The 23,321-nt window shown below is 54.9% G+C and overlaps 3 protein-coding genes across 3 annotated transcripts; all 3 read left to right on the top strand.

The window, feature by feature from the left end:
- Positions 1-1,425: 1,425 nt before the first annotated feature.
- On the top strand, positions 1,426-5,374 carry LOC145517297 (uncharacterized). The gene is made up of 3 exons (XM_081519575.1): positions 1,426-1,607; positions 2,007-2,319; positions 2,572-5,374. The coding sequence occupies exons 1-3, from the start codon at positions 1,473-1,475 to the stop codon at positions 3,198-3,200; spliced, it is 1,077 nt and encodes a 358-aa protein (XP_081375701.1). The 5' UTR covers positions 1,426-1,472; the 3' UTR covers positions 3,201-5,374.
- Positions 5,375-8,626: 3,252 nt separating this feature from the next.
- On the top strand, positions 8,627-13,016 carry LOC145517186 (uncharacterized). Its single transcript, XM_081519452.1, has 3 exons — positions 8,627-9,249; positions 9,649-9,961; positions 10,214-13,016. Exons 1-3 carry the CDS (start codon positions 9,013-9,015, stop codon positions 10,840-10,842), a joined length of 1,179 nt encoding a protein of 392 aa, XP_081375578.1. The 5' UTR covers positions 8,627-9,012; the 3' UTR covers positions 10,843-13,016.
- Positions 13,017-16,268: 3,252 nt separating this feature from the next.
- Positions 16,269-18,508, top strand: LOC145517183 (uncharacterized). The gene is made up of 3 exons (XM_081519448.1): positions 16,269-16,891; positions 17,291-17,603; positions 17,856-18,508. Exons 1-3 carry the CDS (start codon positions 16,655-16,657, stop codon positions 18,482-18,484), a joined length of 1,179 nt encoding a protein of 392 aa, XP_081375574.1. The 5' UTR covers positions 16,269-16,654; the 3' UTR covers positions 18,485-18,508.
- Positions 18,509-23,321: the final 4,813 nt, after the last annotated feature.

The raw sequence follows: 23,321 nt of genomic DNA, 5'->3' as shown, positions 1-23,321 counted from the left end.
CATGGGAAAACCAGACAGCTACATCTGAAGAACGCTATTGGTTTTGATCTCAGACCACCTCAATATCGGGGAAAACCTCACCCTAAAGGCTGATGTCATGAGATAGCTAGAAAGAAGCGTAGGTCAAAGGCTCCTTAACATCAGAGTCTCCTTGCCATTTGCTGGGCGGAGGTAGAAATGGGTCTCTTCAAGTAAGGGAAAGAGGTACACGAAGTACACCAATGGGTTTCCATCCAATGGAACCTCTTCACAACAGAGAAGCTAAGCAAGCATTCACAAATGCAAAAGAGAGGAAACGGAACACAAGAGACTCCTTGCAAGTGGTGTATCTGAGAAGGGGTTCATATGGAAAGAGACGAAGAATGCACAGCACTCAGATTCCAAGAAACACCACCACCACCCTTGACCCTTCCCCCATGACCAACTCCGACCTAAAGCCTTTCTCTCCCTCTAACCTATCCCTAAAACATAACCCTCATCTAATCATATACATGTGCATTCCTAGCATCCATCCGTCCACACACGAGAGAGAAAGAGGAAGACACAGACTGAATTGAGAAAGCAAAAGAGAGGGACACAGCCAGAGAGAGACACGGAACCAAAGAGAGGAAAGGAGTCGATGGTCCAGACTTTTCATCAATCTGTCTCGAAGGTAGAAGCAATGACAGCGCCCATCCACCCCAGAAGGGGGAAAAGGACGGAAGGTTTGGAGAGGAAAAGACAAGAACGCAGGGAGCCATTAGAAGCTCAGCCACCCGCAGAAGCCGAGCTGGGACACTTGAACAGAATCTCAATGGAAACAGAGGACCAGAAAGTTGGCCACTCTTTTCTATAAGAGAGGGAGACCTTCGAGTCTTCCTTTCGGTCCTCCAACTTGGATGCGGGGTCTCAAAACAGTCAGGAGGGGGAGTGCCTTTTCCTGGGTACCACGGCACATCCAGGCCTCGTTCTGCCCCATTCTGTGCTGTGTCAGCCCAGGAAGGAATCTTTCTTTCTGAAGTCTCAGCGCACACGCTCCACGTGATATCGGCCCCAGGTGGAAAGGCATGGAGCTGCTCGTAGGCCGACAGACCTAGGAAGCAGATGGGAGAATGACCGCCACTCTGCAGATGGAGAGACTGGGGAAACCCTGAGGGGCATATGCTTGTCCAGGGCCACACCACTTATGAGAAGAAGGAGCCTGGTCTGAGAGCAGCGGGGCCCTCGGAGCTCAGGCCCTGGCTGCACCCAGGCCTCCCCAGGGCTGTCGGCTGGGCTGGGTGGGTGTCACTGTGCCTGCACATGGCTTAAGGGTGGTGGTCGAGCAGTCAGAAACCCAGGGATTCGCTTGGGAAGTTTTGGGGAAGGGACCTCAGCACGAACCCCAGGAAATGATGTCACCTGCCGGCAACAGAACCCAACAGAACCCGCAACCCGGGTATCCAGGCCTCGAGAGCGGAGAGGAGCCCCCAGCCAGATCACTTGCTCCCGAGATGTTCTGCTGTTTGCCCCTGCCCAGAGGCCGGGGCCTCAGGAGAGCTCACAGGCAGTGTGCGTGGGCACCCTGTCGACGTTGGCTCAGGGCACCCCCGAGACGCCTCTGGCCCTTTGCCCGGAGAAACAGAAAGGTAACACGGGGAGCCCCAGGCCGGGCCAGGCCACCTCTCCCATGCCACCCGGAAACACCGGGTCCTTTGCCTGTGTGTGTGGATGCGGGTTTCTCGGGGTGTGTCTCCCTCAAGGAAGCCCAGGTGGATGTGGGGTCAGAAGCCTGCGGACAAGTTGTGTCCACACCCCAGGGGAGAGCATGCTGGGCGGGATGGGGAGAGTGCGGGCAGGGCCGGCCGCCCAGGCTGACCTCACACCCTCAGGTGGGTCTCTTTCCTCCCGGGTGGGGATCTGAGCAGACACACGTCTCTGACCCTTCTGGGCAGAGAAGTTCGAGCAGGCCGAAGCAGCGGCTCCACTGGCCAGGCCCAGCTCGGAAAACTCCCAGCATGGCTGGCTGACGGTCACTGTCGTTGCAGAGCTTCCCACGTGATGAGGCCGAGGACGGGGACACCCCACCCAGCTCCCGGAGGGAGGGGTCGGAGCACCACCCCCCCGCCCGTGAGGCCCAGTGCAGGCTCCAGGTGAGCGTGCCCACGGAGGCATCAGCCCCACCGGGGGCGAAGCGGAGGCGGGGAAGGCCTGCTGCCGAGACACCGCCCAGGATACACCCGGCGGCCCAGTCTGAGGCTGCCACGGAGCTCAGCACACCCGGCTCCGACCCAGAGTCCCGAGAACCCCGGCCTCTGAGGCAGCAGGAGGACCTGGAGCCCAGCACGCCAGAGCACAGAGGTGAGGACGCTGGGGCTGGTGTACGGGAGTGTGTGCGGAGGGGGTGCTGAGCTACACAGGGACGAGTCCCCGAAAGCTGCTGCTGGGCCTGCAGCAAGCGCTGGCCTCACACCCCCCGCCCCCCATCTTGCACACTTCAGTCCCAAAAGACATCCGACCCTGGGTATTCTTTGGGAATCTCTTGGAAGCTTTCTGTCCCGGGATACGCACATGCCAAGGCTGGCCTGCGGGCAAACGATGCTTCTCCCACAGCTCTAGCACTGGCCTCCAACTGGAACCAGGCTCCACTTCCCAGACCTGTCCCTACAGAGGTGGTGGCTCCAGGTGCAGGACCCAGGGATCCACCGAGGGCAGATGGAGAACCGAGACTTGCCCTCGCAGAGACACCAGGCCAGCTGGGTACTGGCCAGCACACCGGGCAGATCGGATCTCCGTGCCTGCAGGACCCCCAGCCCCAGGCACTGATGTCCCACCCCCTCAGCCAGAACCTCCACCTCCACGTGCACCTCTACCTGCTCGGCCTTTGGCAGGAGAACCCGAGGCAGAGGAGGAGTCACCGCCTCGGCAGGGAGAGCCTGCCCTGGCTCCCGCGCAACACCCAGACGCCCACGATGACTCACCCACCCCTGCAGGGAGAACGAGCCCCCGCTCTGGACAGAGACCCAGAGCCCTTGCCGGAAACACCACGTCCAGGGGAGCGGTCGGCTCTGCAGCCTCCATCCCTGTCTGCTCACCGTGGACGCCGTCAACTCGGTCTGCCCCCAGGGGACATGGAGTTCCTTTCCCCCGAACTGCTTTGCATTTGGTTTGTTTCCACCTTTCTGGTGATGTTTTCTTTTTTGCGTGGTTTCCTGTATTTTTGTTGGTTAAGTTGGGATTAGTAAACTTTTTCATCATTGTTGCAATTTGGGAACACTGTTGTGTAACTCTGGTGATACTGTGTTACCATCACCACTTTGTAGTTTCAGACCCGTTCCATCTTTATGCCCCACCCCCCAACAAAGCCTGGATTCAAGGCAAGCACGCCCTGTTCATCCCTCCGCCCGATCCTGAACACAGTTTCATCTTTTCCTTCTGCATTCCTTCCTATATTCTTGGTGTCCCCAATCAATGACTCTCAGTGAAATGACTGAAGGAGTTTTTTTCGGACGCTCCACCTACTGTAAGACTCCACTGGAGAGTTCTCATGTTTATGTCCTTTGAACTAGCCTTTGATAGCTGAAAGGACGTTGTACGTCCTTTCAAGATACCATGTGCCAAACGAAGCCCTTTTGGCAAATGCCATCATTATCTCCAGGCAGGCATTGCTGTTTGAAGGGTGCCATCTCAGCCAGAAGGCAGAGGCTGAGCTCCTCTTGTTGCACCAGCTCCCAAAAGAAGCCAAGAAAGGGAGCTGGAACAACAAACCACCCCAACGCCCAGGAAAGCGTTCTTCATGACAGAAGGCTAGAAAATGACCCAACATCCTTGTGGCCCAGAACCCCTCTAGAAATTCACTGTTCCATAAAAAAGAGAAACAGATGGGAAGTTCCAAGGAGAGGCAATGCCCATGGCCAGTGTATTTTAGAGACGGCCTGACCGCTCCGGGGAAGACACGCACTGACAGAACCCCTTGGGAAACAGCCGTGATAGTCCTCACTGTCGTAAGGGATTCCTCTGGGGACAACCTGCCCTGGGCACCACACGAGGGAGCAGACCGGCTTCTCTTCCTCTGCCCCCACACCATTCACTCATGAAGGCAGCTCAGGTGTTCTCATGCCCTGCCTGCCTGCCTGCCTGGCTCATCCGTGAGCTGTGGCCACCTCCAGGACAGGACTCCACCTTCTGCTCTCTGTGTACCGTGAATCTGCACACAGTGGGCTTTCAGAACCTTAGGAGACTTGAGCCATTCCCACTCGAGCCAGAACCCTCCCCAGGAAGGAAAACAGCTGTGGAGTCCTTTTGGCCCCAGCACTGGTTCCGAAACCCTGGCGGCTCCTAGAGCCTCTACGGTGTGAAGAGGGAGGTCCCTTTTGACAGAGCTTTCCGGCCGTCAGATCTAAGCTGCTGTTTCACTGTCAGCTGTGTCTCTTCCGTTGCAGTGTTGCAGGTGGGCCACGCTGCTCCAAAGGAGCTCACAAGCTGAGTTTCAAGGGAGGTATTGAGAGGACAGGGATGGCTACAACGTGCTGCAAACTGAGTGAGGGTCCCCACAATCCTCAGCAAAGGTGTGTGGTGTGCAAGTGGGGAGTAGAGGGCCCCCAAGTTCCAAAGGAAGGGAGGTACTCGGGAGCTAAAGCCCTTGGCTGCTGTGGTAGCAGCTGCAGATGGCAGCTCGTCCACAGTGCACTTCGAATGAGGTCATATGAGCGGGACTCTGGAAATGGCTCCGAAATCCAGAGAAAGGGGTCAGGGTATGTGGGAATCCGGCGGGGGTGGGGGGTGGATGAAGGAAGGTGTCCTTCCTCTCTCCAGTGCAATTTGGTTTGGTGAGTCTCAAAGCTACCAGATGGCACTTCCCAAGTCAGGCCCCCGCAGGAATCAGGGTGGGCTGCATGCCTCGGCCCCTGCCACAGGGACAAGCCACACCAGTGGCCTCCCTGAGCTCCAATGGCCGGATCTGGGGGTTCTGTCTGGGTGCACACCTGCTTGTTCTGGCCAAGTTCCCCGCTTCTCTGAGCACCAGCTTCAACCTCTCGAATGAGGACATCGATTGCTACCTTGGCACGTTACTCTCTTCATCCTGTGAAGACTCATTAGGCTTATCCTACAATTACTAGCTGGCCCGAGGAGATATCTCCTGAATCCAGATTAAGCTGGAGTCTCCCAGGCTCATCTGGCATGTCTTCCCTGAAGTCTGCCAAAACCCACACCCTTGCGTTTCCAGGGACTCCCCTTAGCCAGCTGGGCAGAAAACCCAGCATGTTTCAAACAAGCTGACAGACAAGCGGGAGAGGACTCACGGGCAGACGGCTTCCCTCAGGTCTCGGGTGGAGCTCTGGGACCACAGCAGCAACAGGCCATCCCAGTCCCTGGGCTCAGCAGCGCCCTCATTCTCACGCCGGCGGCTCTGCCCTGAGGGGAGCAGGAAGGTCACCAACTGCCGCAGGCGGACCTCACGCCCCTCCCACTTATGGAGCCTGACCTCCCCCGGCCCCACCCCTTCCCCTACCCCAGCAGGACGAGAGCTCCTCTTCCCCTGGCTTCTAACGTGAGGCCCGGCCCTGGGCCCCGATTGGGCACTGCCCCAGTCCGGAGCCAATCACAGTGGCCAAGGAGGTGGAAGGCACCGATTGGCCAGGGCCAGGTCATGTGACCATACTCCCCAGGAAACTCAAATATTACCAAGATTCCCTAAGAAACCAATGAACAAAATTATCCAGTAAAGGCAAACCGTACTTTTTAATGAGGCCAAAGTCACAGGAAAAAAAAAAAAAAAGCTTCACAATGAAGTGCTCAAGGAAGCTGCAAAATAAACTTTCAGAAAAGTTTAGTAGTTTTTTTAATAGGGTGACGGAGAGCTATACCTATCCCATATATGTGAATTTAGGTTTAAACTAGATTTCCCTTGGCTATTTTATAAGACAAAAAAACCCACATCACCCCCTTTCACTCCCCCCCACACCCAAAAAGTGTTTTAATCTATTGAATTTTTGTGTCCTCAGTTGTGTCTGATTCACGGCAACTCACGATCTCTACACAGCCAGGCTCTTCCGTCCATGGAATTCAGGGCAATTTTTTCTGTCACAGTAAATGCCCACCCTGGGTGATCCAAACGGAAGGGCTCAGAGGCTCCTGAGAGACTAACTCCTTTCAGCTGAGCACAGAGCTGGCTCCTCACTGGGATGCCTGTGGCCTGGGGCTCCCAGAGGGGAGAGCAGCACTCGCCCCACCGTGTGGTCACTGCTGGAAGTGCAGGCTGCTCCTCACTCCCCCTTGACAGTGTCCCTGAGGGCAGAACAGTGTGAAGTTAATCAAGGTGGAAACGCAAACTCCAATGCAAGCAAACTTCCCTCAAGGTCTCCAATACCACTCAGGAACAGGGTATTGGAAACTGCAGGGGATGACATGAATGAAGATGGAGACTTGACACCTTACACCGAGTTCACTTCCAGTTATCCCTAGACAAACATTCCATGAAAACTTGTCACAAATCTAGAGGAACAATGAGCCGAAACCGGACACGTGCTTTGAGTCTTCACACACAAAACTAAAAGGCAGTCCACAAAAAAAACCAGGAGAATACAGTGGACTTTGCAAAATCAAAGATATCTACTGTGGGAAAGACCTCAGTACAAAAGCAAAAGACAGGTCACACATCGCGAGACGAATGAGTGGAAACACAAAGCTTATCAAGGATGTGTCTCCAAACAGACAAAGAACACCAACACAACAAGCCTGTGAAAACTAGGGAAAGGTCTGAAGGGACACCAGACTGAGGAAGACACACACAGAGTATCCCGGATGATGTCCAGCACTGAGGGCCTGAAGAATCAACAGTCTAGTTGTACCTCCTCAGGCCTGTGTGACCCTGGGTGAGGCCTCTGTTTCCCGGTGGCCCTGAGAGATGGACAGGGAGGAAGGGGAAGAGAAATCACTTGCATTTCTAATACTCACAGCAAAGTCTTCCAATGAGAAGGGAATTATCACCCCCACTGACAATGCCATTCACTGAAGTGATCCCCACGGGTCCATCTAACCCAGAAGGGAAGGAAGGACCTGTTCTCACAAAACGGCGAGAGATGGAAGAAGGAAGATCAAGCCCACACCAATCCCTGGAAAGAGAAGCTGTGCTCAGGGCTTGAAAGAATTCCTATTTGGAAAATGATATCCCAGCCCCACAAGGCAATCCACAGCTTCGATGCTATTCCTCCCAAAATGCCAATGCATTTTCGCACCCAACCAAGAATTGCAAAAGGGGTACGGAAACAGAAAAGAGCCTAAATTGTCAATACAATCCGACGAAAAAGCCCCGATACGGACATCCAAGGTTGTGTGAAAGGAAATTAGACGACCAAACTAGGATCCTCAGGAGAGTATCGGAGAAGGCAATGGCGACCCACTCCAGTACTCTTGCCTGGAAAATGCCCTGGACGGAGGAGCCTGGTAGGCTGCAGGCCATGGGGTCGCGCAGAGTCAGACACGACTGAAGTGACTTAGCCGCAGCAGCAGCAGCAGGAGCCGGACAGTATGCTATTGGGAATACAACAACACACACAGATCCAGATCGATGGAATAAAGTTGAGGGTCCAGACACAGACCCCAGCATCCATGCTCAACTCATCTCTGACACAGAAGGGGAGAATATCCAAATGGGAACAAGAAAGCCTCTTCAATACATGTCCATGGGAAAACCAGACAGCTACATCTGAAGAACGCTATTGGTTTTGATCTCAGACCACCTCAATATCGGGGAAAACCTCACCCTAAAGGCTGATGTCATGAGATAGCTAGAAAGAAGCGTAGGTCAAAGGCTCCTTAACATCAGAGTCTCCTTGCCATTTGCTGGGCGGAGGTAGAAATGGGTCTCTTCAAGTAAGGGAAAGAGGTACACGAAGTACACCAATGGGTTTCCATCCAATGGAACCTCTTCACAACAGAGAAGCTAAGCAAGCATTCACAAATGCAAAAGAGAGGAAACGGAACACGAGAGACTCCTTGCAAGTGGTGTATCTGAGAAGGGGTTCATATGGAAAGAGACGAAGAATGCACAGCACTCAGATTCCAAGAAACACCACCACCACCCTTGACCCTTCCCCCATGACCAACTCCGACCTAAAGCCTTTCTCTCCCTCTAACCTATCCCTAAAACATAACCCTCATCTAATCATATACATGTGCATTCCTAGCATCCATCCGTCCACACACGAGAGAGAAAGAGGAAGACACAGACTGAATTGAGAAAGCAAAAGAGAGGGACACAGCCAGAGAGAGACACGGAACCAAAGAGAGGAAAGGAGTCGATGGTCCAGACTTTTCATCAATCTGTCTCGAAGGTAGAAGCAATGACAGCGCCCATCCACCCCAGAAGGGGGAAAAGGACGGAAGGTTTGGAGAGGAAAAGACAAGAACGCAGGGAGCCATTAGAAGCTCAGCCACCCGCAGAAGCCGAGCTGGGACACTTGAACAGAATCTCAATGGAAACAGAGGACCAGAAAGTTGGCCACTCTTTTCTATAAGAGAGGGAGACCTTCGAGTCTTCCTTTCGGTCCTCCAACTTGGATGCGGGGTCTCAAAACAGTCAGGAGGGGGAGTGCCTTTTCCTGGGTACCACGGCACATCCAGGCCTCGTTCTGCCCCATTCTGTGCTGTGTCAGCCCAGGAAGGAATCTTTCTTTCTGAAGTCTCAGCGCACACGCTCCACGTGATATCGGCCCCAGGTGGAAAGGCATGGAGCTGCTCGTAGGCCGACAGACCTAGGAAGCAGATGGGAGAATGACCGCCACTCTGCAGATGGAGAGACTGGGGAAACCCTGAGGGGCATATGCTTGTCCAGGGCCACACCACTTATGAGAAGAAGGAGCCTGGTCTGAGAGCAGCGGGGCCCTCGGAGCTCAGGCCCTGGCTGCACCCAGGCCTCCCCAGGGCTGTCGGCTGGGCTGGGTGGGTGTCACTGTGCCTGCACATGGCTTAAGGGTGGTGGTCGAGCAGTCAGAAACCCAGGGATTCGCTTGGGAAGTTTTGGGGAAGGGACCTCAGCACGAACCCCAGGAAATGATGTCACCTGCCGGCAACAGAACCCAACAGAACCCGCAACCCGGGTATCCAGGCCTCGAGAGCGGAGAGGAGCCCCCAGCCAGATCACTTGCTGCCGAGATGTTCTGCTGTTTGCCCCTGCCCAGAGGCCGGGGCCTCAGGAGAGCTCACAGGCAGTGTGCGTGGGCACCCTGTCGACGTTGGCTCAGGGCACCCCCGAGACGCCTCTGGCCCTTTGCCCGGAGAAACAGAAAGGTAACACGGGGAGCCCCAGGCCGGGCCAGGCCACCTCTCCCATGCCACCCGGAAACACCGGGTCCTTTGCCTGTGTGTGTGGATGCGGGTTTCTCGGGGTGTGTCTCCCTCAAGGAAGCCCAGGTGGATGTGGGGTCAGAAGCCTGCGGACAAGTTGTGTCCACACCCCAGGGGAGAGCATGCTGGGCGGGATGGGGAGAGTGCGGGCAGGGCCGGCCGCCCAGGCTGACCTCACACCCTCAGGTGGGTCTCTTTCCTCCCGGGTGGGGATCTGAGCAGACACACGTCTCTGACCCTTCTGGGCAGAGAAGTTCGAGCAGGCCGAAGCAGCGGCTCCACTGGCCAGGCCCAGCTCGGAAAACTCCCAGCATGGCTGGCTGACGGTCACTGTCGTTGCAGAGCTTCCCACGTGATGAGGCCGAGGACGGGGACACCCCACCCAGCTCCCGGAGGGAGGGGTCGGAGCACCACCCCCCCGCCCGTGAGGCCCAGTGCAGGCTCCAGGTGAGCGTGCCCACGGAGGCATCAGCCCCACCGGGGGCGAAGCGGAGGCGGGGAAGGCCTGCTGCCGAGACACCGCCCAGGATACACCCGGCGGCCCAGTCTGAGGCTGCCACGGAGCTCAGCACACCCGGCTCCGACCCAGAGTCCCGAGAACCCCGGCCTCTGAGGCAGCAGGAGGACCTGGAGCCCAGCACGCCAGAGCACAGAGGTGAGGACGCTGGGGCTGGTGTACGGGAGTGTGTGCGGAGGGGGTGCTGAGCTACACAGGGACGAGTCCCCGAAAGCTGCTGCTGGGCCTGCAGCAAGCGCTGGCCTCACACCCCCCGCCCCCCATCTTGCACACTTCAGTCCCAAAAGACATCCGACCCTGGGTATTCTTTGGGAATCTCTTGGAAGCTTTCTGTCCCGGGATACGCACATGCCAAGGCTGGCCTGCGGGCAAACGATGCTTCTCCCACAGCTCTAGCACTGGCCTCCAACTGGAACCAGGCTCCACTTCCCAGACCTGTCCCTACAGAGGTGGTGGCTCCAGGTGCAGGACCCAGGGATCCACCGAGGGCAGATGGAGAACCGAGACTTGCCCTCGCAGAGACACCAGGCCAGCTGGGTACTGGCCAGCACACCGGGCAGATCGGATCTCCGTGCCTGCAGGACCCCCAGCCCCAGGCACTGATGTCCCACCCCCTCAGCCAGAACCTCCACCTCCACGTGCACCTCTACCTGCTCGGCCTTTGGCAGGAGAACCCGAGGCAGAGGAGGAGTCACCGCCTCGGCAGGGAGAGCCTGCCCTGGCTCCCGCGCAACACCCAGACGCCCACGATGACTCACCCACCCCTGCAGGGAGAACGAGCCCCCGCTCTGGACAGAGACCCAGAGCCCTTGCCGGAAACACCACGTCCAGGGGAGCGGTCGGCTCTGCAGCCTCCATCCCTGTCTGCTCACCGTGGACGCCGTCAACTCGGTCTGCCCCCAGGGGACATGGAGTTCCTTTCCCCCGAACTGCTTTGCATTTGGTTTGTTTCCACCTTTCTGGTGATGTTTTCTTTTTTGCGTGGTTTCCTGTATTTTTGTTGGTTAAGTTGGGATTAGTAAACTTTTTCATCATTGTTGCAATTTGGGAACACTGTTGTGTAACTCTGGTGATACTGTGTTACCATCACCACTTTGTAGTTTCAGACCCGTTCCATCTTTATGCCCCACCCCCCAACAAAGCCTGGATTCAAGGCAAGCACGCCCTGTTCATCCCTCCGCCCGATCCTGAACACAGTTTCATCTTTTCCTTCTGCATTCCTTCCTATATTCTTGGTGTCCCCAATCAATGACTCTCAGTGAAATGACTGAAGGAGTTTTTTTCGGACGCTCCACCTACTGTAAGACTCCACTGGAGAGTTCTCATGTTTATGTCCTTTGAACTAGCCTTTGATAGCTGAAAGGACGTTGTACGTCCTTTCAAGATACCATGTGCCAAACGAAGCCCTTTTGGCAAATGCCATCATTATCTCCAGGCAGGCATTGCTGTTTGAAGGGTGCCATCTCAGCCAGAAGGCAGAGGCTGAGCTCCTCTTGTTGCACCAGCTCCCAAAAGAAGCCAAGAAAGGGAGCTGGAACAACAAACCACCCCAACGCCCAGGAAAGCGTTCTTCATGACAGAAGGCTAGAAAATGACCCAACATCCTTGTGGCCCAGAACCCCTCTAGAAATTCACTGTTCCATAAAAAAGAGAAACAGATGGGAAGTTCCAAGGAGAGGCAATGCCCATGGCCAGTGTATTTTAGAGACGGCCTGACCGCTCCGGGGAAGACACGCACTGACAGAACCCCTTGGGAAACAGCCGTGATAGTCCTCACTGTCGTAAGGGATTCCTCTGGGGACAACCTGCCCTGGGCACCACACGAGGGAGCAGACCGGCTTCTCTTCCTCTGCCCCCACACCATTCACTCATGAAGGCAGCTCAGGTGTTCTCATGCCCTGCCTGCCTGCCTGCCTGGCTCATCCGTGAGCTGTGGCCACCTCCAGGACAGGACTCCACCTTCTGCTCTCTGTGTACCGTGAATCTGCACACAGTGGGCTTTCAGAACCTTAGGAGACTTGAGCCATTCCCACTCGAGCCAGAACCCTCCCCAGGAAGGAAAACAGCTGTGGAGTCCTTTTGGCCCCAGCACTGGTTCCGAAACCCTGGCGGCTCCTAGAGCCTCTACGGTGTGAAGAGGGAGGTCCCTTTTGACAGAGCTTTCCGGCCGTCAGATCTAAGCTGCTGTTTCACTGTCAGCTGTGTCTCTTCCGTTGCAGTGTTGCAGGTGGGCCACGCTGCTCCAAAGGAGCTCACAAGCTGAGTTTCAAGGGAGGTATTGAGAGGACAGGGATGGCTACAACGTGCTGCAAACTGAGTGAGGGTCCCCACAATCCTCAGCAAAGGTGTGTGGTGTGCAAGTGGGGAGTAGAGGGCCCCCAAGTTCCAAAGGAAGGGAGGTACTCGGGAGCTAAAGCCCTTGGCTGCTGTGGTAGCAGCTGCAGATGGCAGCTCGTCCACAGTGCACTTCGAATGAGGTCATATGAGCGGGACTCTGGAAATGGCTCCGAAATCCAGAGAAAGGGGTCAGGGTATGTGGGAATCCGGCGGGGGTGGGGGGTGGATGAAGGAAGGTGTCCTTCCTCTCTCCAGTGCAATTTGGTTTGGTGAGTCTCAAAGCTACCAGATGGCACTTCCCAAGTCAGGCCCCCGCAGGAATCAGGGTGGGCTGCATGCCTCGGCCCCTGCCACAGGGACAAGCCACACCAGTGGCCTCCCTGAGCTCCAATGGCCGGATCTGGGGGTTCTGTCTGGGTGCACACCTGCTTGTTCTGGCCAAGTTCCCCGCTTCTCTGAGCACCAGCTTCAACCTCTCGAATGAGGACATCGATTGCTACCTTGGCACGTTACTCTCTTCATCCTGTGAAGACTCATTAGGCTTATCCTACAATTACTAGCTGGCCCGAGGAGATATCTCCTGAATCCAGATTAAGCTGGAGTCTCCCAGGCTCATCTGGCATGTCTTCCCTGAAGTCTGCCAAAACCCACACCCTTGCGTTTCCAGGGACTCCCCTTAGCCAGCTGGGCAGAAAACCCAGCATGTTTCAAACAAGCTGACAGACAAGCGGGAGAGGACTCACGGGCAGACGGCTTCCCTCAGGTCTCGGGTGGAGCTCTGGGACCACAGCAGCAACAGGCCATCCCAGTCCCTGGGCTCAGCAGCGCCCTCATTCTCACGCCGGCGGCTCTGCCCTGAGGGGAGCAGGAAGGTCACCAACTGCCGCAGGCGGACCTCACGCCCCTCCCACTTATGGAGCCTGACCTCCCCCGGCCCCACCCCTTCCCCTACCCCAGCAGGACGAGAGCTCCTCTTCCCCTGGCTTCTAACGTGAGGCCCGGCCCTGGGCCCCGATTGGGCACTGCCCCAGTCCGGAGCCAATCACAGTGGCCAAGGAGGTGGAAGGCACCGATTGGCCAGGGCCAGGTCATGTGACCATACTCCCCAGGAAACTCAAATATTACCAAGATTCCCTAAGAAACCAATGAACAAAATTATCCAGTAAAGGCAAACCGTACTTTTTAATGAGGCCAAAGTCACAGGAAAAAAAAAAAAAAAGCTTCACAATGAAGTGCTCAAGGAAGCTGCAAAATAAACTTTCAGAAAAGTTTAGTAGTTTTTTTAATAGGGTGACGGAGAGCTATACCTATCCCATATATGTGAATTTAGGTTTAAACTAGATTTCCCTTGGCTATTTTATAAGACAAAAAAACCCACATCACCCCCTTTCACTCCCCCCCACACCCAAAAAGTGTTTTAATCTATTGAATTTTTGTGTCCTCAGTTGTGTCTGATTCACGGCAACTCACGATCTCTACACAGCCAGGCTCTTCCGTCCATGGAATTCAGGGCAATTTTTTCTGTCACAGTAAATGCCCACCCTGGGTGATCCAAACGGAAGGGCTCAGAGGCTCCTGAGAGACTAACTCCTTTCAGCTGAGCACAGAGCTGGCTCCTCACTGGGATGCCTGTGGCCTGGGGCTCCCAGAGGGGAGAGCAGCACTCGCCCCACCGTGTGGTCACTGCTGGAAGTGCAGGCTGCTCCTCACTCCCCCTTGACAGTGTCCCTGAGGGCAGAACAGTGTGAAGTTAATCAAGGTGGAAACGCAAACTCCAATGCAAGCAAACTTCCCTCAAGGTCTCCAATACCACTCAGGAACAGGGTATTGGAAACTGCAGGGGATGACATGAATGAAGATGGAGACTTGACACCTTACACCGAGTTCACTTCCAGTTATCCCTAGACAAACATTCCATGAAAACTTGTCACAAATCTAGAGGAACAATGAGCCGAAACCGGACACGTGCTTTGAGTCTTCACACACAAAACTAAAAGGCAGTCCACAAAAAAAACCAGGAGAATACAGTGGACTTTGCAAAATCAAAGATATCTACTGTGGGAAAGACCTCAGTACAAAAGCAAAAGACAGGTCACACATCGCGAGACGAATGAGTGGAAACACAAAGCTTATCAAGGATGTGTCTCCAAACAGACAAAGAACACCAACACAACAAGCCTGTGAAAACTAGGGAAAGGTCTGAAGGGACACCAGACTGAGGAAGACACACACAGAGTATCCCGGATGATGTCCAGCACTGAGGGCCTGAAGAATCAACAGTCTAGTTGTACCTCCTCAGGCCTGTGTGACCCTGGGTGAGGCCTCTGTTTCCCGGTGGCCCTGAGAGATGGACAGGGAGGAAGGGGAAGAGAAATCACTTGCATTTCTAATACTCACAGCAAAGTCTTCCAATGAGAAGGGAATTATCACCCCCACTGACAATGCCATTCACTGAAGTGATCCCCACGGGTCCATCTAACCCAGAAGGGAAGGAAGGACCTGTTCTCACAAAACGGCGAGAGATGGAAGAAGGAAGATCAAGCCCACACCAATCCCTGGAAAGAGAAGCTGTGCTCAGGGCTTGAAAGAATTCCTATTTGGAAAATGATATCCCAGCCCCACAAGGCAATCCACAGCTTCGATGCTATTCCTCCCAAAATGCCAATGCATTTTCGCACCCAACCAAGAATTGCAAAAGGGGTACGGAAACAGAAAAGAGCCTAAATTGTCAATACAATCCGACGAAAAAGCCCCGATACGGACATCCAAGGTTGTGTGAAAGGAAATTAGACGACCAAACTAGGATCCTCAGGAGAGTATCGGAGAAGGCAATGGCGACCCACTCCAGTACTCTTGCCTGGAAAATGCCCTGGACGGAGGAGCCTGGTAGGCTGCAGGCCATGGGGTCGCGCAGAGTCAGACACGACTGAAGTGACTTAGCCGCAGCAGCAGCAGCAGGAGCCGGACAGTATGCTATTGGGAATACAACAACACACACAGATCCAGATCGATGGAATAAAGTTGAGGGTCCAGACACAGACCCCAGCATCCATGCTCAACTCATCTCTGACACAGAAGGGGAGAATATCCAAATGGGAACAAGAAAGCCTCTTCAATACATGTCCATGGGAAAACCAGACAGCTACATCTGAAGAACGCTATTGGTTTTGATCTCAGACCACCTCAATATCGGGGAAAACCTCACCCTAAAGGCTGATGTCATGAGATAGCTAGAAAGAAGCGTAGGTCAAAGGCTCCTTAACATCAGAGTCTCCTTGCCATTTGCTGGGCGGAGGTAGAAATGGGTCTCTTCAAGTAAGGGAAAGAGGTACACGAAGTACACCAATGGGTTTCCATCCAATGGAACCTCTTCACAACAGAGAAGCTAAGCAAGCATTCACAAATGCAAAAGAGAGGAAACGGAACACGAGAGACTCCTTGCAAGTGGTGTATCTGAGAAGGGGTTCATATGGAAAGAGACGAAGAATGCACAGCACTCAGATTCCAAGAAACACCACCACCACCCTTGACCCTTCCCCCATGACCAACTCCGACCTAAAGCCTTTCTCTCCCTCTAACCTATCCCTAAAACATAACCCTCATCTAATCATATACATGTGCATTCCTAGCATCCATCCGTCCACACACGAGAGAGAAAGAGGAAGACACAGACTGAATTGAGAAAGCAAAAGAGAGGGACACAGCCAGAGAGAGACACGGAACCAAAGAGAGGAAAGGAGTCGATGGTCCAGACTTTTCATCAATCTGTCTCGAAGGTAGAAGCAATGACAGCGCCCATCCACCCCAGAAGGGGGAAAAGGACGGAAGGTTTGGAGAGGAAAAGACAAGAACGCAGGGAGCCATTAGAAGCTCAGCCACCCGCAGAAGCCGAGCTGGGACACTTGAACAGAATCTCAATGGAAACAGAGGACCAGAAAGTTGGCCACTCTTTTCTATAAGAGAGGGAGACCTTCGAGTCTTCCTTTCGGTCCTCCAACTTGGATGCGGGGTCTCAAAACAGTCAGGAGGGGGAGTGCCTTTTCCTGGGTACCACGGCACATCCAGGCCTCGTTCTGCCCCATTCTGTGCTGTGTCAGCCCAGGAAGGAATCTTTCTTTCTGAAGTCTCAGCGCACACGCTCCACGTGATATCGGCCCCAGGTGGAAAGGCATGGAGCTGCTCGTAGGCCGACAGACCTAGGAAGCAGATGGGAGAATGACCGCCACTCTGCAGATGGAGAGACTGGGGAAACCCTGAGGGGCATATGCTTGTCCAGGGCCACACCACTTATGAGAAGAAGGAGCCTGGTCTGAGAGCAGCGGGGCCCTCGGAGCTCAGGCCCTGGCTGCACCCAGGCCTCCCCAGGGCTGTCGGCTGGGCTGGGTGGGTGTCACTGTGCCTGCACATGGCTTAAGGGTGGTGGTCGAGCAGTCAGAAACCCAGGGATTCGCTTGGGAAGTTTTGGGGAAGGGACCTCAGCACGAACCCCAGGAAATGATGTCACCTGCCGGCAACAGAACCCAACAGAACCCGCAACCCGGGTATCCAGGCCTCGAGAGCGGAGAGGAGCCCCCAGCCAGATCACTTGCTGCCGAGATGTTCTGCTGTTTGCCCCTGCCCAGAGGCCGGGGCCTCAGGAGAGCTCACAGGCAGTGTGCGTGGGCACCCTGTCGACGTTGGCTCAGGGCACCCCCGAGACGCCTCTGGCCCTTTGCCCGGAGAAACAGAAAGGTAACACGGGGAGCCCCAGGCCGGGCCAGGCCACCTCTCCCATGCCACCCGGAAACACCGGGTCCTTTGCCTGTGTGTGTGGATGCGGGTTTCTCGGGGTGTGTCTCCCTCAAGGAAGCCCAGGTGGATGTGGGGTCAGAAGCCTGCGGACAAGTTGTGTCCACACCCCAGGGGAGAGCATGCTGGGCGGGATGGGGAGAGTGCGGGCAGGGCCGGCCGCCCAGGCTGACCTCACACCCTCAGGTGGGTCTCTTTCCTCCCGGGTGGGGATCTGAGCAGACACACGTCTCTGACCCTTCTGGGCAGAGAAGTTCGAGCAGGCCGAAGCAGCGGCTCCACTGGCCAGGCCCAGCTCGGAAAACTCCCAGCATGGCTGGCTGACGGTCACTGTCGTTGCAGAGCTTCCCACGTGATGAGGCCGAGGACGGGGACACCCCACCCAGCTCCCGGAGGGAGGGGTCGGAGCACCACCCCCCCGCCCGTGAGGCCCAGTGCAGGCTCCAGGTGAGCGTGCCCACGGAGGCATCAGCCCCACCGGGGGCGAAGCGGAGGCGGGGAAGGCCTGCTGCCGAGACACCGCCCAGGATACACCCGGCGGCCCAGTCTGAGGCTGCCACGGAGCTCAGCACACCCGGCTCCGACCCAGAGTCCCGAGAACCCCGGCCTCTGAGGCAGCAGGAGGACCTGGAGCCCAGCACGCCAGAGCACAGAGGTGAGGACGCTGGGGCTGGTGTACGGGAGTGTGTGCGGAGGGGGTGCTGAGCTACACAGGGACGAGTCCCCGAAAGCTGCTGCTGGGCCTGCAGCAAGCGCTGGCCTCACACCCCCCGCCCCCCATCTTGCACACTTCAGTCCCAAAAGACATCCGACCCTGGGTATTCTTTGGGAATCTCTTGGAAGCTTTCTGTCCCGGGATACGCACATGCCAAGGCTGGCCTGCGGGCAAACGATGCTTCTCCCACAGCTCTAGCACTGGCCTCCAACTGGAACCAGGCTCCACTTCCCAGACCTGTCCCTACAGAGGTGGTGGCTCCAGGTGCAGGACCCAGGGATCCACCGAGGGCAGATGGAGAACCGAGACTTGCCCTCGCAGAGACACCAGGCCAGCTGGGTACTGGCCAGCACACCGGGCAGATCGGATCTCCGTGCCTGCAGGACCCCCAGCCCCAGGCACTGATGTCCCACCCCCTCAGCCAGAACCTCCACCTCCACGTGCACCTCTACCTGCTCGGCCTTTGGCAGGAGAACCCGAGGCAGAGGAGGAGTCACCGCCTCGGCAGGGAGAGCCTGCCCTGGCTCCCGCGCAACACCCAGACGCCCACGATGACTCACCCACCCCTGCAGGGAGAACGAGCCCCCGCTCTGGACAGAGACCCAGAGCCCTTGCCGGAAACACCACGTCCAGGGGAGCGGTCGGCTCTGCAGCCTCCATCCCTGTCTGCTCACCGTGGACGCCGTCAACTCGGTCTGCCCCCAGGGGACATGGAGTTCCTTTCCCCCGAACTGCTTTGCATTTGGTTTGTTTCCACCTTTCTGGTGATGTTTTCTTTTTTGCGTGGTTTCCTGTATTTTTGTTGGTTAAGTTGGGATTAGTAAACTTTTTCATCATTGTTGCAATTTGGGAACACTGTTGTGTAACTCTGGTGATACTGTGTTACCATCACCACTTTGTAGTTTCAGACCCGTTCCATCTTTATGCCCCACCCCCCAACAAAGCCTGGATTCAAGGCAAGCACGCCCTGTTCATCCCTCCGCCCGATCCTGAACACAGTTTCATCTTTTCCTTCTGCATTCCTTCCTATATTCTTGGTGTCCCCAATCAATGACTCTCAGTGAAATGACTGAAGGAGTTTTTTTCGGACGCTCCACCTACTGTAAGACTCCACTGGAGAGTTCTCATGTTTATGTCCTTTGAACTAGCCTTTGATAGCTGAAAGGACGTTGTACGTCCTTTCAAGATACCATGTGCCAAACGAAGCCCTTTTGGCAAATGCCATCATTATCTCCAGGCAGGCATTGCTGTTTGAAGGGTGCCATCTCAGCCAGAAGGCAGAGGCTGAGCTCCTCTTGTTGCACCAGCTCCCAAAAGAAGCCAAGAAAGGGAGCTGGAACAACAAACCACCCCAACGCCCAGGAAAGCGTTCTTCATGACAGAAGGCTAGAAAATGACCCAACATCCTTGTGGCCCAGAACCCCTCTAGAAATTCACTGTTCCATAAAAAAGAGAAACAGATGGGAAGTTCCAAGGAGAGGCAATGCCCATGGCCAGTGTATTTTAGAGACGGCCTGACCGCTCCGGGGAAGACACGCACTGACAGAACCCCTTGGGAAACAGCCGTGATAGTCCTCACTGTCGTAAGGGATTCCTCTGGGGACAACCTGCCCTGGGCACCACACGAGGGAGCAGACCGGCTTCTCTTCCTCTGCCCCCACACCATTCACTCATGAAGGCAGCTCAGGTGTTCTCATGCCCTGCCTGCCTGCCTGGCTCATCCGTGAGCTGTGGCCACCTCCAGGACAGGACTCCACCTTCTGCTCTCTGTGTACCGTGAATCTGCACACAGTGGGCTTTCAGAACCTTAGGAGACTTGAGCCATTCCCACTCGAGCCAGAACCCTCCCCAGGAAGGAAAACAGCTGTGGAGTCCTTTTGGCCCCAGCACTGGTTCCGAAACCCTGGCGGCTCCTAGAGCCTCTACGGTGTGAAGAGGGAGGTCCCTTTTGACAGAGCTTTCCGGCCGTCAGATCTAAGCTGCTGTTTCACTGTCAGCTGTGTCTCTTCCGTTGCAGTGTTGCAGGTGGGCCACGCTGCTCCAAAGGAGCTCACAAGCTGAGTTTCAAGGGAGGTATTGAGAGGACAGGGATGGCTACAACGTGCTGCAAACTGAGTGAGGGTCCCCACAATCCTCAGCAAAGGTGTGTGGTGTGCAAGTGGGGAGTAGAGGGCCCCCAAGTTCCAAAGGAAGGGAGGTACTCGGGAGCTAAAGCCCTTGGCTGCTGTGGTAGCAGCTGCAGATGGCAGCTCGTCCACAGTGCACTTCGAATGAGGTCATATGAGCGGGACTCTGGAAATGGCTCCGAAATCCAGAGAAAGGGGTCAGGGTATGTGGGAATCCGGCGGGGGTGGGGGGTGGATGAAGGAAGGTGTCCTTCCTCTCTCCAGTGCAATTTGGTTTGGTGAGTCTCAAAGCTACCAGATGGCACTTCCCAAGTCAGGCCCCCGCAGGAATCAGGGTGGGCTGCATGCCTCGGCCCCTGCCACAGGGACAAGCCACACCAGTGGCCTCCCTGAGCTCCAATGGCCGGATCTGGGGGTTCTGTCTGGGTGCACACCTGCTTGTTCTGGCCAAGTTCCCCGCTTCTCTGAGCACCAGCTTCAACCTCTCGAATGAGGACATCGATTGCTACCTTGGCACGTTACTCTCTTCATCCTGTGAAGACTCATTAGGCTTATCCTACAATTACTAGCTGGCCCGAGGAGATATCTCCTGAATCCAGATTAAGCTGGAGTCTCCCAGGCTCATCTGGCATGTCTTCCCTGAAGTCTGCCAAAACCCACACCCTTGCGTTTCCAGGGACTCCCCTTAGCCAGCTGGGCAGAAAACCCAGCATGTTTCAAACAAGCTGACAGACAAGCGGGAGAGGACTCACGGGCAGACGGCTTCCCTCAGGTCTCGGGTGGAGCTCTGGGACCACAGCAGCAACAGGCCATCCCAGTCCCTGGGCTCAGCAGCGCCCTCATTCTCACGCCGGCGGCTCTGCCCTGAGGGGAGCAGGAAGGTCACCAACTGCCGCAGGCGGACCTCACGCCCCTCCCACTTATGGAGCCTGACCTCCCCCGGCCCCACCCCTTCCCCTACCCCAGCAGGACGAGAGCTCCTCTTCCCCTGGCTTCTAACGTGAGGCCCGGCCCTGGGCCCCGATTGGGCACTGCCCCAGTCCGGAGCCAATCACAGTGGCCAAGGAGGTGGAAGGCACCGATTGGCCAGGGCCAGGTCATGTGACCATACTCCCCAGGAAACTCAAATATTACCAAGATTCCCTAAGAAACCAATGAACAAAATTATCCAGTAAAGGCAAACCGTACTTTTTAATGAGGCCAAAGTCACAGGAAAAAAAAAAAAAAAAGCTTCACAATGAAGTGCTCAAGGAAGCTGCAAAATAAACTTTCAGAAAAGTTTAGTAGTTTTTTTAATAGGGTGACGGAGAGCTATACCTATCCCATATATGTGAATTTAGGTTTAAACTAGATTTCCCTTGGCTATTTTATAAGACAAAAAAACCCACATCACCCCCTTTCACTCCCCCCCACACCCAAAAAGTGTTTTAATCTATTGAATTTTTGTGTCCTCAGTTGTGTCTGATTCACGGCAACTCACGATCTCTACACAGCCAGGCTCTTCCGTCCATGGAATTCAGGGCAATTTTTTCTGTCACAGTAAATGCCCACCCTGGGTGATCCAAACGGAAGGGCTCAGAGGCTCCTGAGAGACTAACTCCTTTCAGCTGAGCACAGAGCTGGCTCCTCACTGGGATGCCTGTGGCCTGGGGCTCCCAGAGGGGAGAGCAGCACTCGCCCCACCGTGTGGTCACTGCTGGAAGTGCAGGCTGCTCCTCACTCCCCCTTGACAGTGTCCCTGAGGGCAGAACAGTGTGAAGTTAATCAAGGTGGAAACGCAAACTCCAATGCAAGCAAACTTCCCTCAAGGTCTCCAATACCACTCAGGAACAGGGTATTGGAAACTGCAGGGGATGACATGAATGAAGATGGAGACTTGACACCTTACACCGAGTTCACTTCCAGTTATCCCTAGACAAACATTCCATGAAAACTTGTCACAAATCTAGAGGAACAATGAGCCGAAACCGGACACGTGCTTTGAGTCTTCACACACAAAACTAAAAGGCAGTCCACAAAAAAAACCAGGAGAATACAGTGGACTTTGCAAAATCAAAGATATCTACTGTGGGAAAGACCTCAGTACAAAAGCAAAAGACAGGTCACACATCGCGAGACGAATGAGTGGAAACACAAAGCTTATCAAGGATGTGTCTCCAAACAGACAAAGAACACCAACACAACAAGCCTGTGAAAACTAGGGAAAGGTCTGAAGGGACACCAGACTGAGGAAGACACACACAGAGTATCCCGGATGATGTCCAGCACTGAGGGCCTGAAGAATCAACAGTCTAGTTGTACCTCCTCAGGCCTGTGTGACCCTGGGTGAGGCCTCTGTTTCCCGGTGGCCCTGAGAGATGGACAGGGAGGAAGGGGAAGAGAAATCACTTGCATTTCTAATACTCACAGCAAAGTCTTCCAATGAGAAGGGAATTATCACCCCCACTGACAATGCCATTCACTGAAGTGATCCCCACGGGTCCATCTAACCCAGAAGGGAAGGAAGGACCTGTTCTCACAAAACGGCGAGAGATGGAAGAAGGAAGATCAAGCCCACACCAATCCCTGGAAAGAGAAGCTGTGCTCAGGGCTTGAAAGAATTCCTATTTGGAAAATGATATCCCAGCCCCACAAGGCAATCCACAGCTTCGATGCTATTCCTCCCAAAATGCCAATGCATTTTCGCACCCAACCAAGAATTGCAAAAGGGGTACGGAAACAGAAAAGAGCCTAAATTGTCAATACAATCCGACGAAAAAGCCCCGATACGGACATCCAAGGTTGTGTGAAAGGAAATTAGACGACCAAACTAGGATCCTCAGGAGAGTATCGGAGAAGGCAATGGCGACCCACTCCAGTACTCTTGCCTGGAAAATGCCCTGGACGGAGGAGCCTGGTAGGCTGCAGGCCATGGGGTCGCGCAGAGTCAGACACGACTGAAGTGACTTAGCCGCAGCAGCAGCAGCAGGAGCCGGACAGTATGCTATTGGGAATACAACAACACACACAGATCCAGATCGATGGAATAAAGTTGAGGGTCCAGACACAGACCCCAGCATCCATGCTCAACTCATCTCTGACACAGAAGGGGAGAATATCCAAATGGGAACAAGAAAGCCTCTTCAATACATGTCCATGGGAAAACCAGACAGCTACATCTGAAGAACGCTATTGGTTTTGATCTCAGACCACCTCAATATCGGGGAAAACCTCACCCTAAAGGCTGATGTCATGAGATAGCTAGAAAGAAGCGTAGGTCAAAGGCTCCTTAACATCAGAGTCTCCTTGCCATTTGCTGGGCGGAGGTAGAAATGGGTCTCTTCAAGTAAGGGAAAGAGGTACACGAAGTACACCAATGGGTTTCCATCCAATGGAACCTCTTCACAACAGAGAAGCTAAGCAAGCATTCACAAATGCAAAAGAGAGGAAACGGAACACGAGAGACTCCTTGCAAGTGGTGTATCTGAGAAGGGGTTCATATGGAAAGAGACGAAGAATGCACAGCACTCAGATTCCAAGAAACACCACCACC

Source organism: Giraffa tippelskirchi, chromosome 8 (assembly GCF_054371585.1).
Source record: "Giraffa tippelskirchi isolate mGirTip1 chromosome 8, T2T-mGirTip1v1.2.pri, whole genome shotgun sequence".
Classification (NCBI taxonomy): domain Eukaryota; kingdom Metazoa; phylum Chordata; class Mammalia; order Artiodactyla; family Giraffidae; genus Giraffa; species Giraffa tippelskirchi.
The sequence above is the reverse complement of the archived record's forward strand: the minus strand, read 5'-3'. Positions and strand labels throughout refer to the sequence as shown.

What these genes read in the sequence shown, in the direction of transcription:
- LOC145517186 (XM_081519452.1), top strand. Translation starts at nt 9,013, where the DNA reads ATGATGTCACCTGCCGGCAACAGAACCCAACAGAACCCGCAACCCGGG. An exon ending in TTGCCCGGAGAAACAGAAAG is followed by an intron (nt 9,250 to 9,648) that starts GTAACACGGGGA and finishes CTGTCGTTGCAG; the next exon opens with AGCTTCCCACGTGATGAGGC. An exon ending in CAGCACGCCAGAGCACAGAG is followed by an intron (nt 9,962 to 10,213) that starts GTGAGGACGCTG and finishes CTTCTCCCACAG; the next exon opens with CTCTAGCACTGGCCTCCAAC.
- LOC145517183 (XM_081519448.1), top strand. Translation starts at nt 16,655, where the DNA reads ATGATGTCACCTGCCGGCAACAGAACCCAACAGAACCCGCAACCCGGG. An exon ending in TTGCCCGGAGAAACAGAAAG is followed by an intron (nt 16,892 to 17,290) that starts GTAACACGGGGA and finishes CTGTCGTTGCAG; the next exon opens with AGCTTCCCACGTGATGAGGC. An exon ending in CAGCACGCCAGAGCACAGAG is followed by an intron (nt 17,604 to 17,855) that starts GTGAGGACGCTG and finishes CTTCTCCCACAG; the next exon opens with CTCTAGCACTGGCCTCCAAC.
- LOC145517297 (XM_081519575.1), top strand. Translation starts at nt 1,473, where the DNA reads ATGTTCTGCTGTTTGCCCCTGCCCAGAGGCCGGGGCCTCAGGAGAGCT. An exon ending in TTGCCCGGAGAAACAGAAAG is followed by an intron (nt 1,608 to 2,006) that starts GTAACACGGGGA and finishes CTGTCGTTGCAG; the next exon opens with AGCTTCCCACGTGATGAGGC. An exon ending in CAGCACGCCAGAGCACAGAG is followed by an intron (nt 2,320 to 2,571) that starts GTGAGGACGCTG and finishes CTTCTCCCACAG; the next exon opens with CTCTAGCACTGGCCTCCAAC.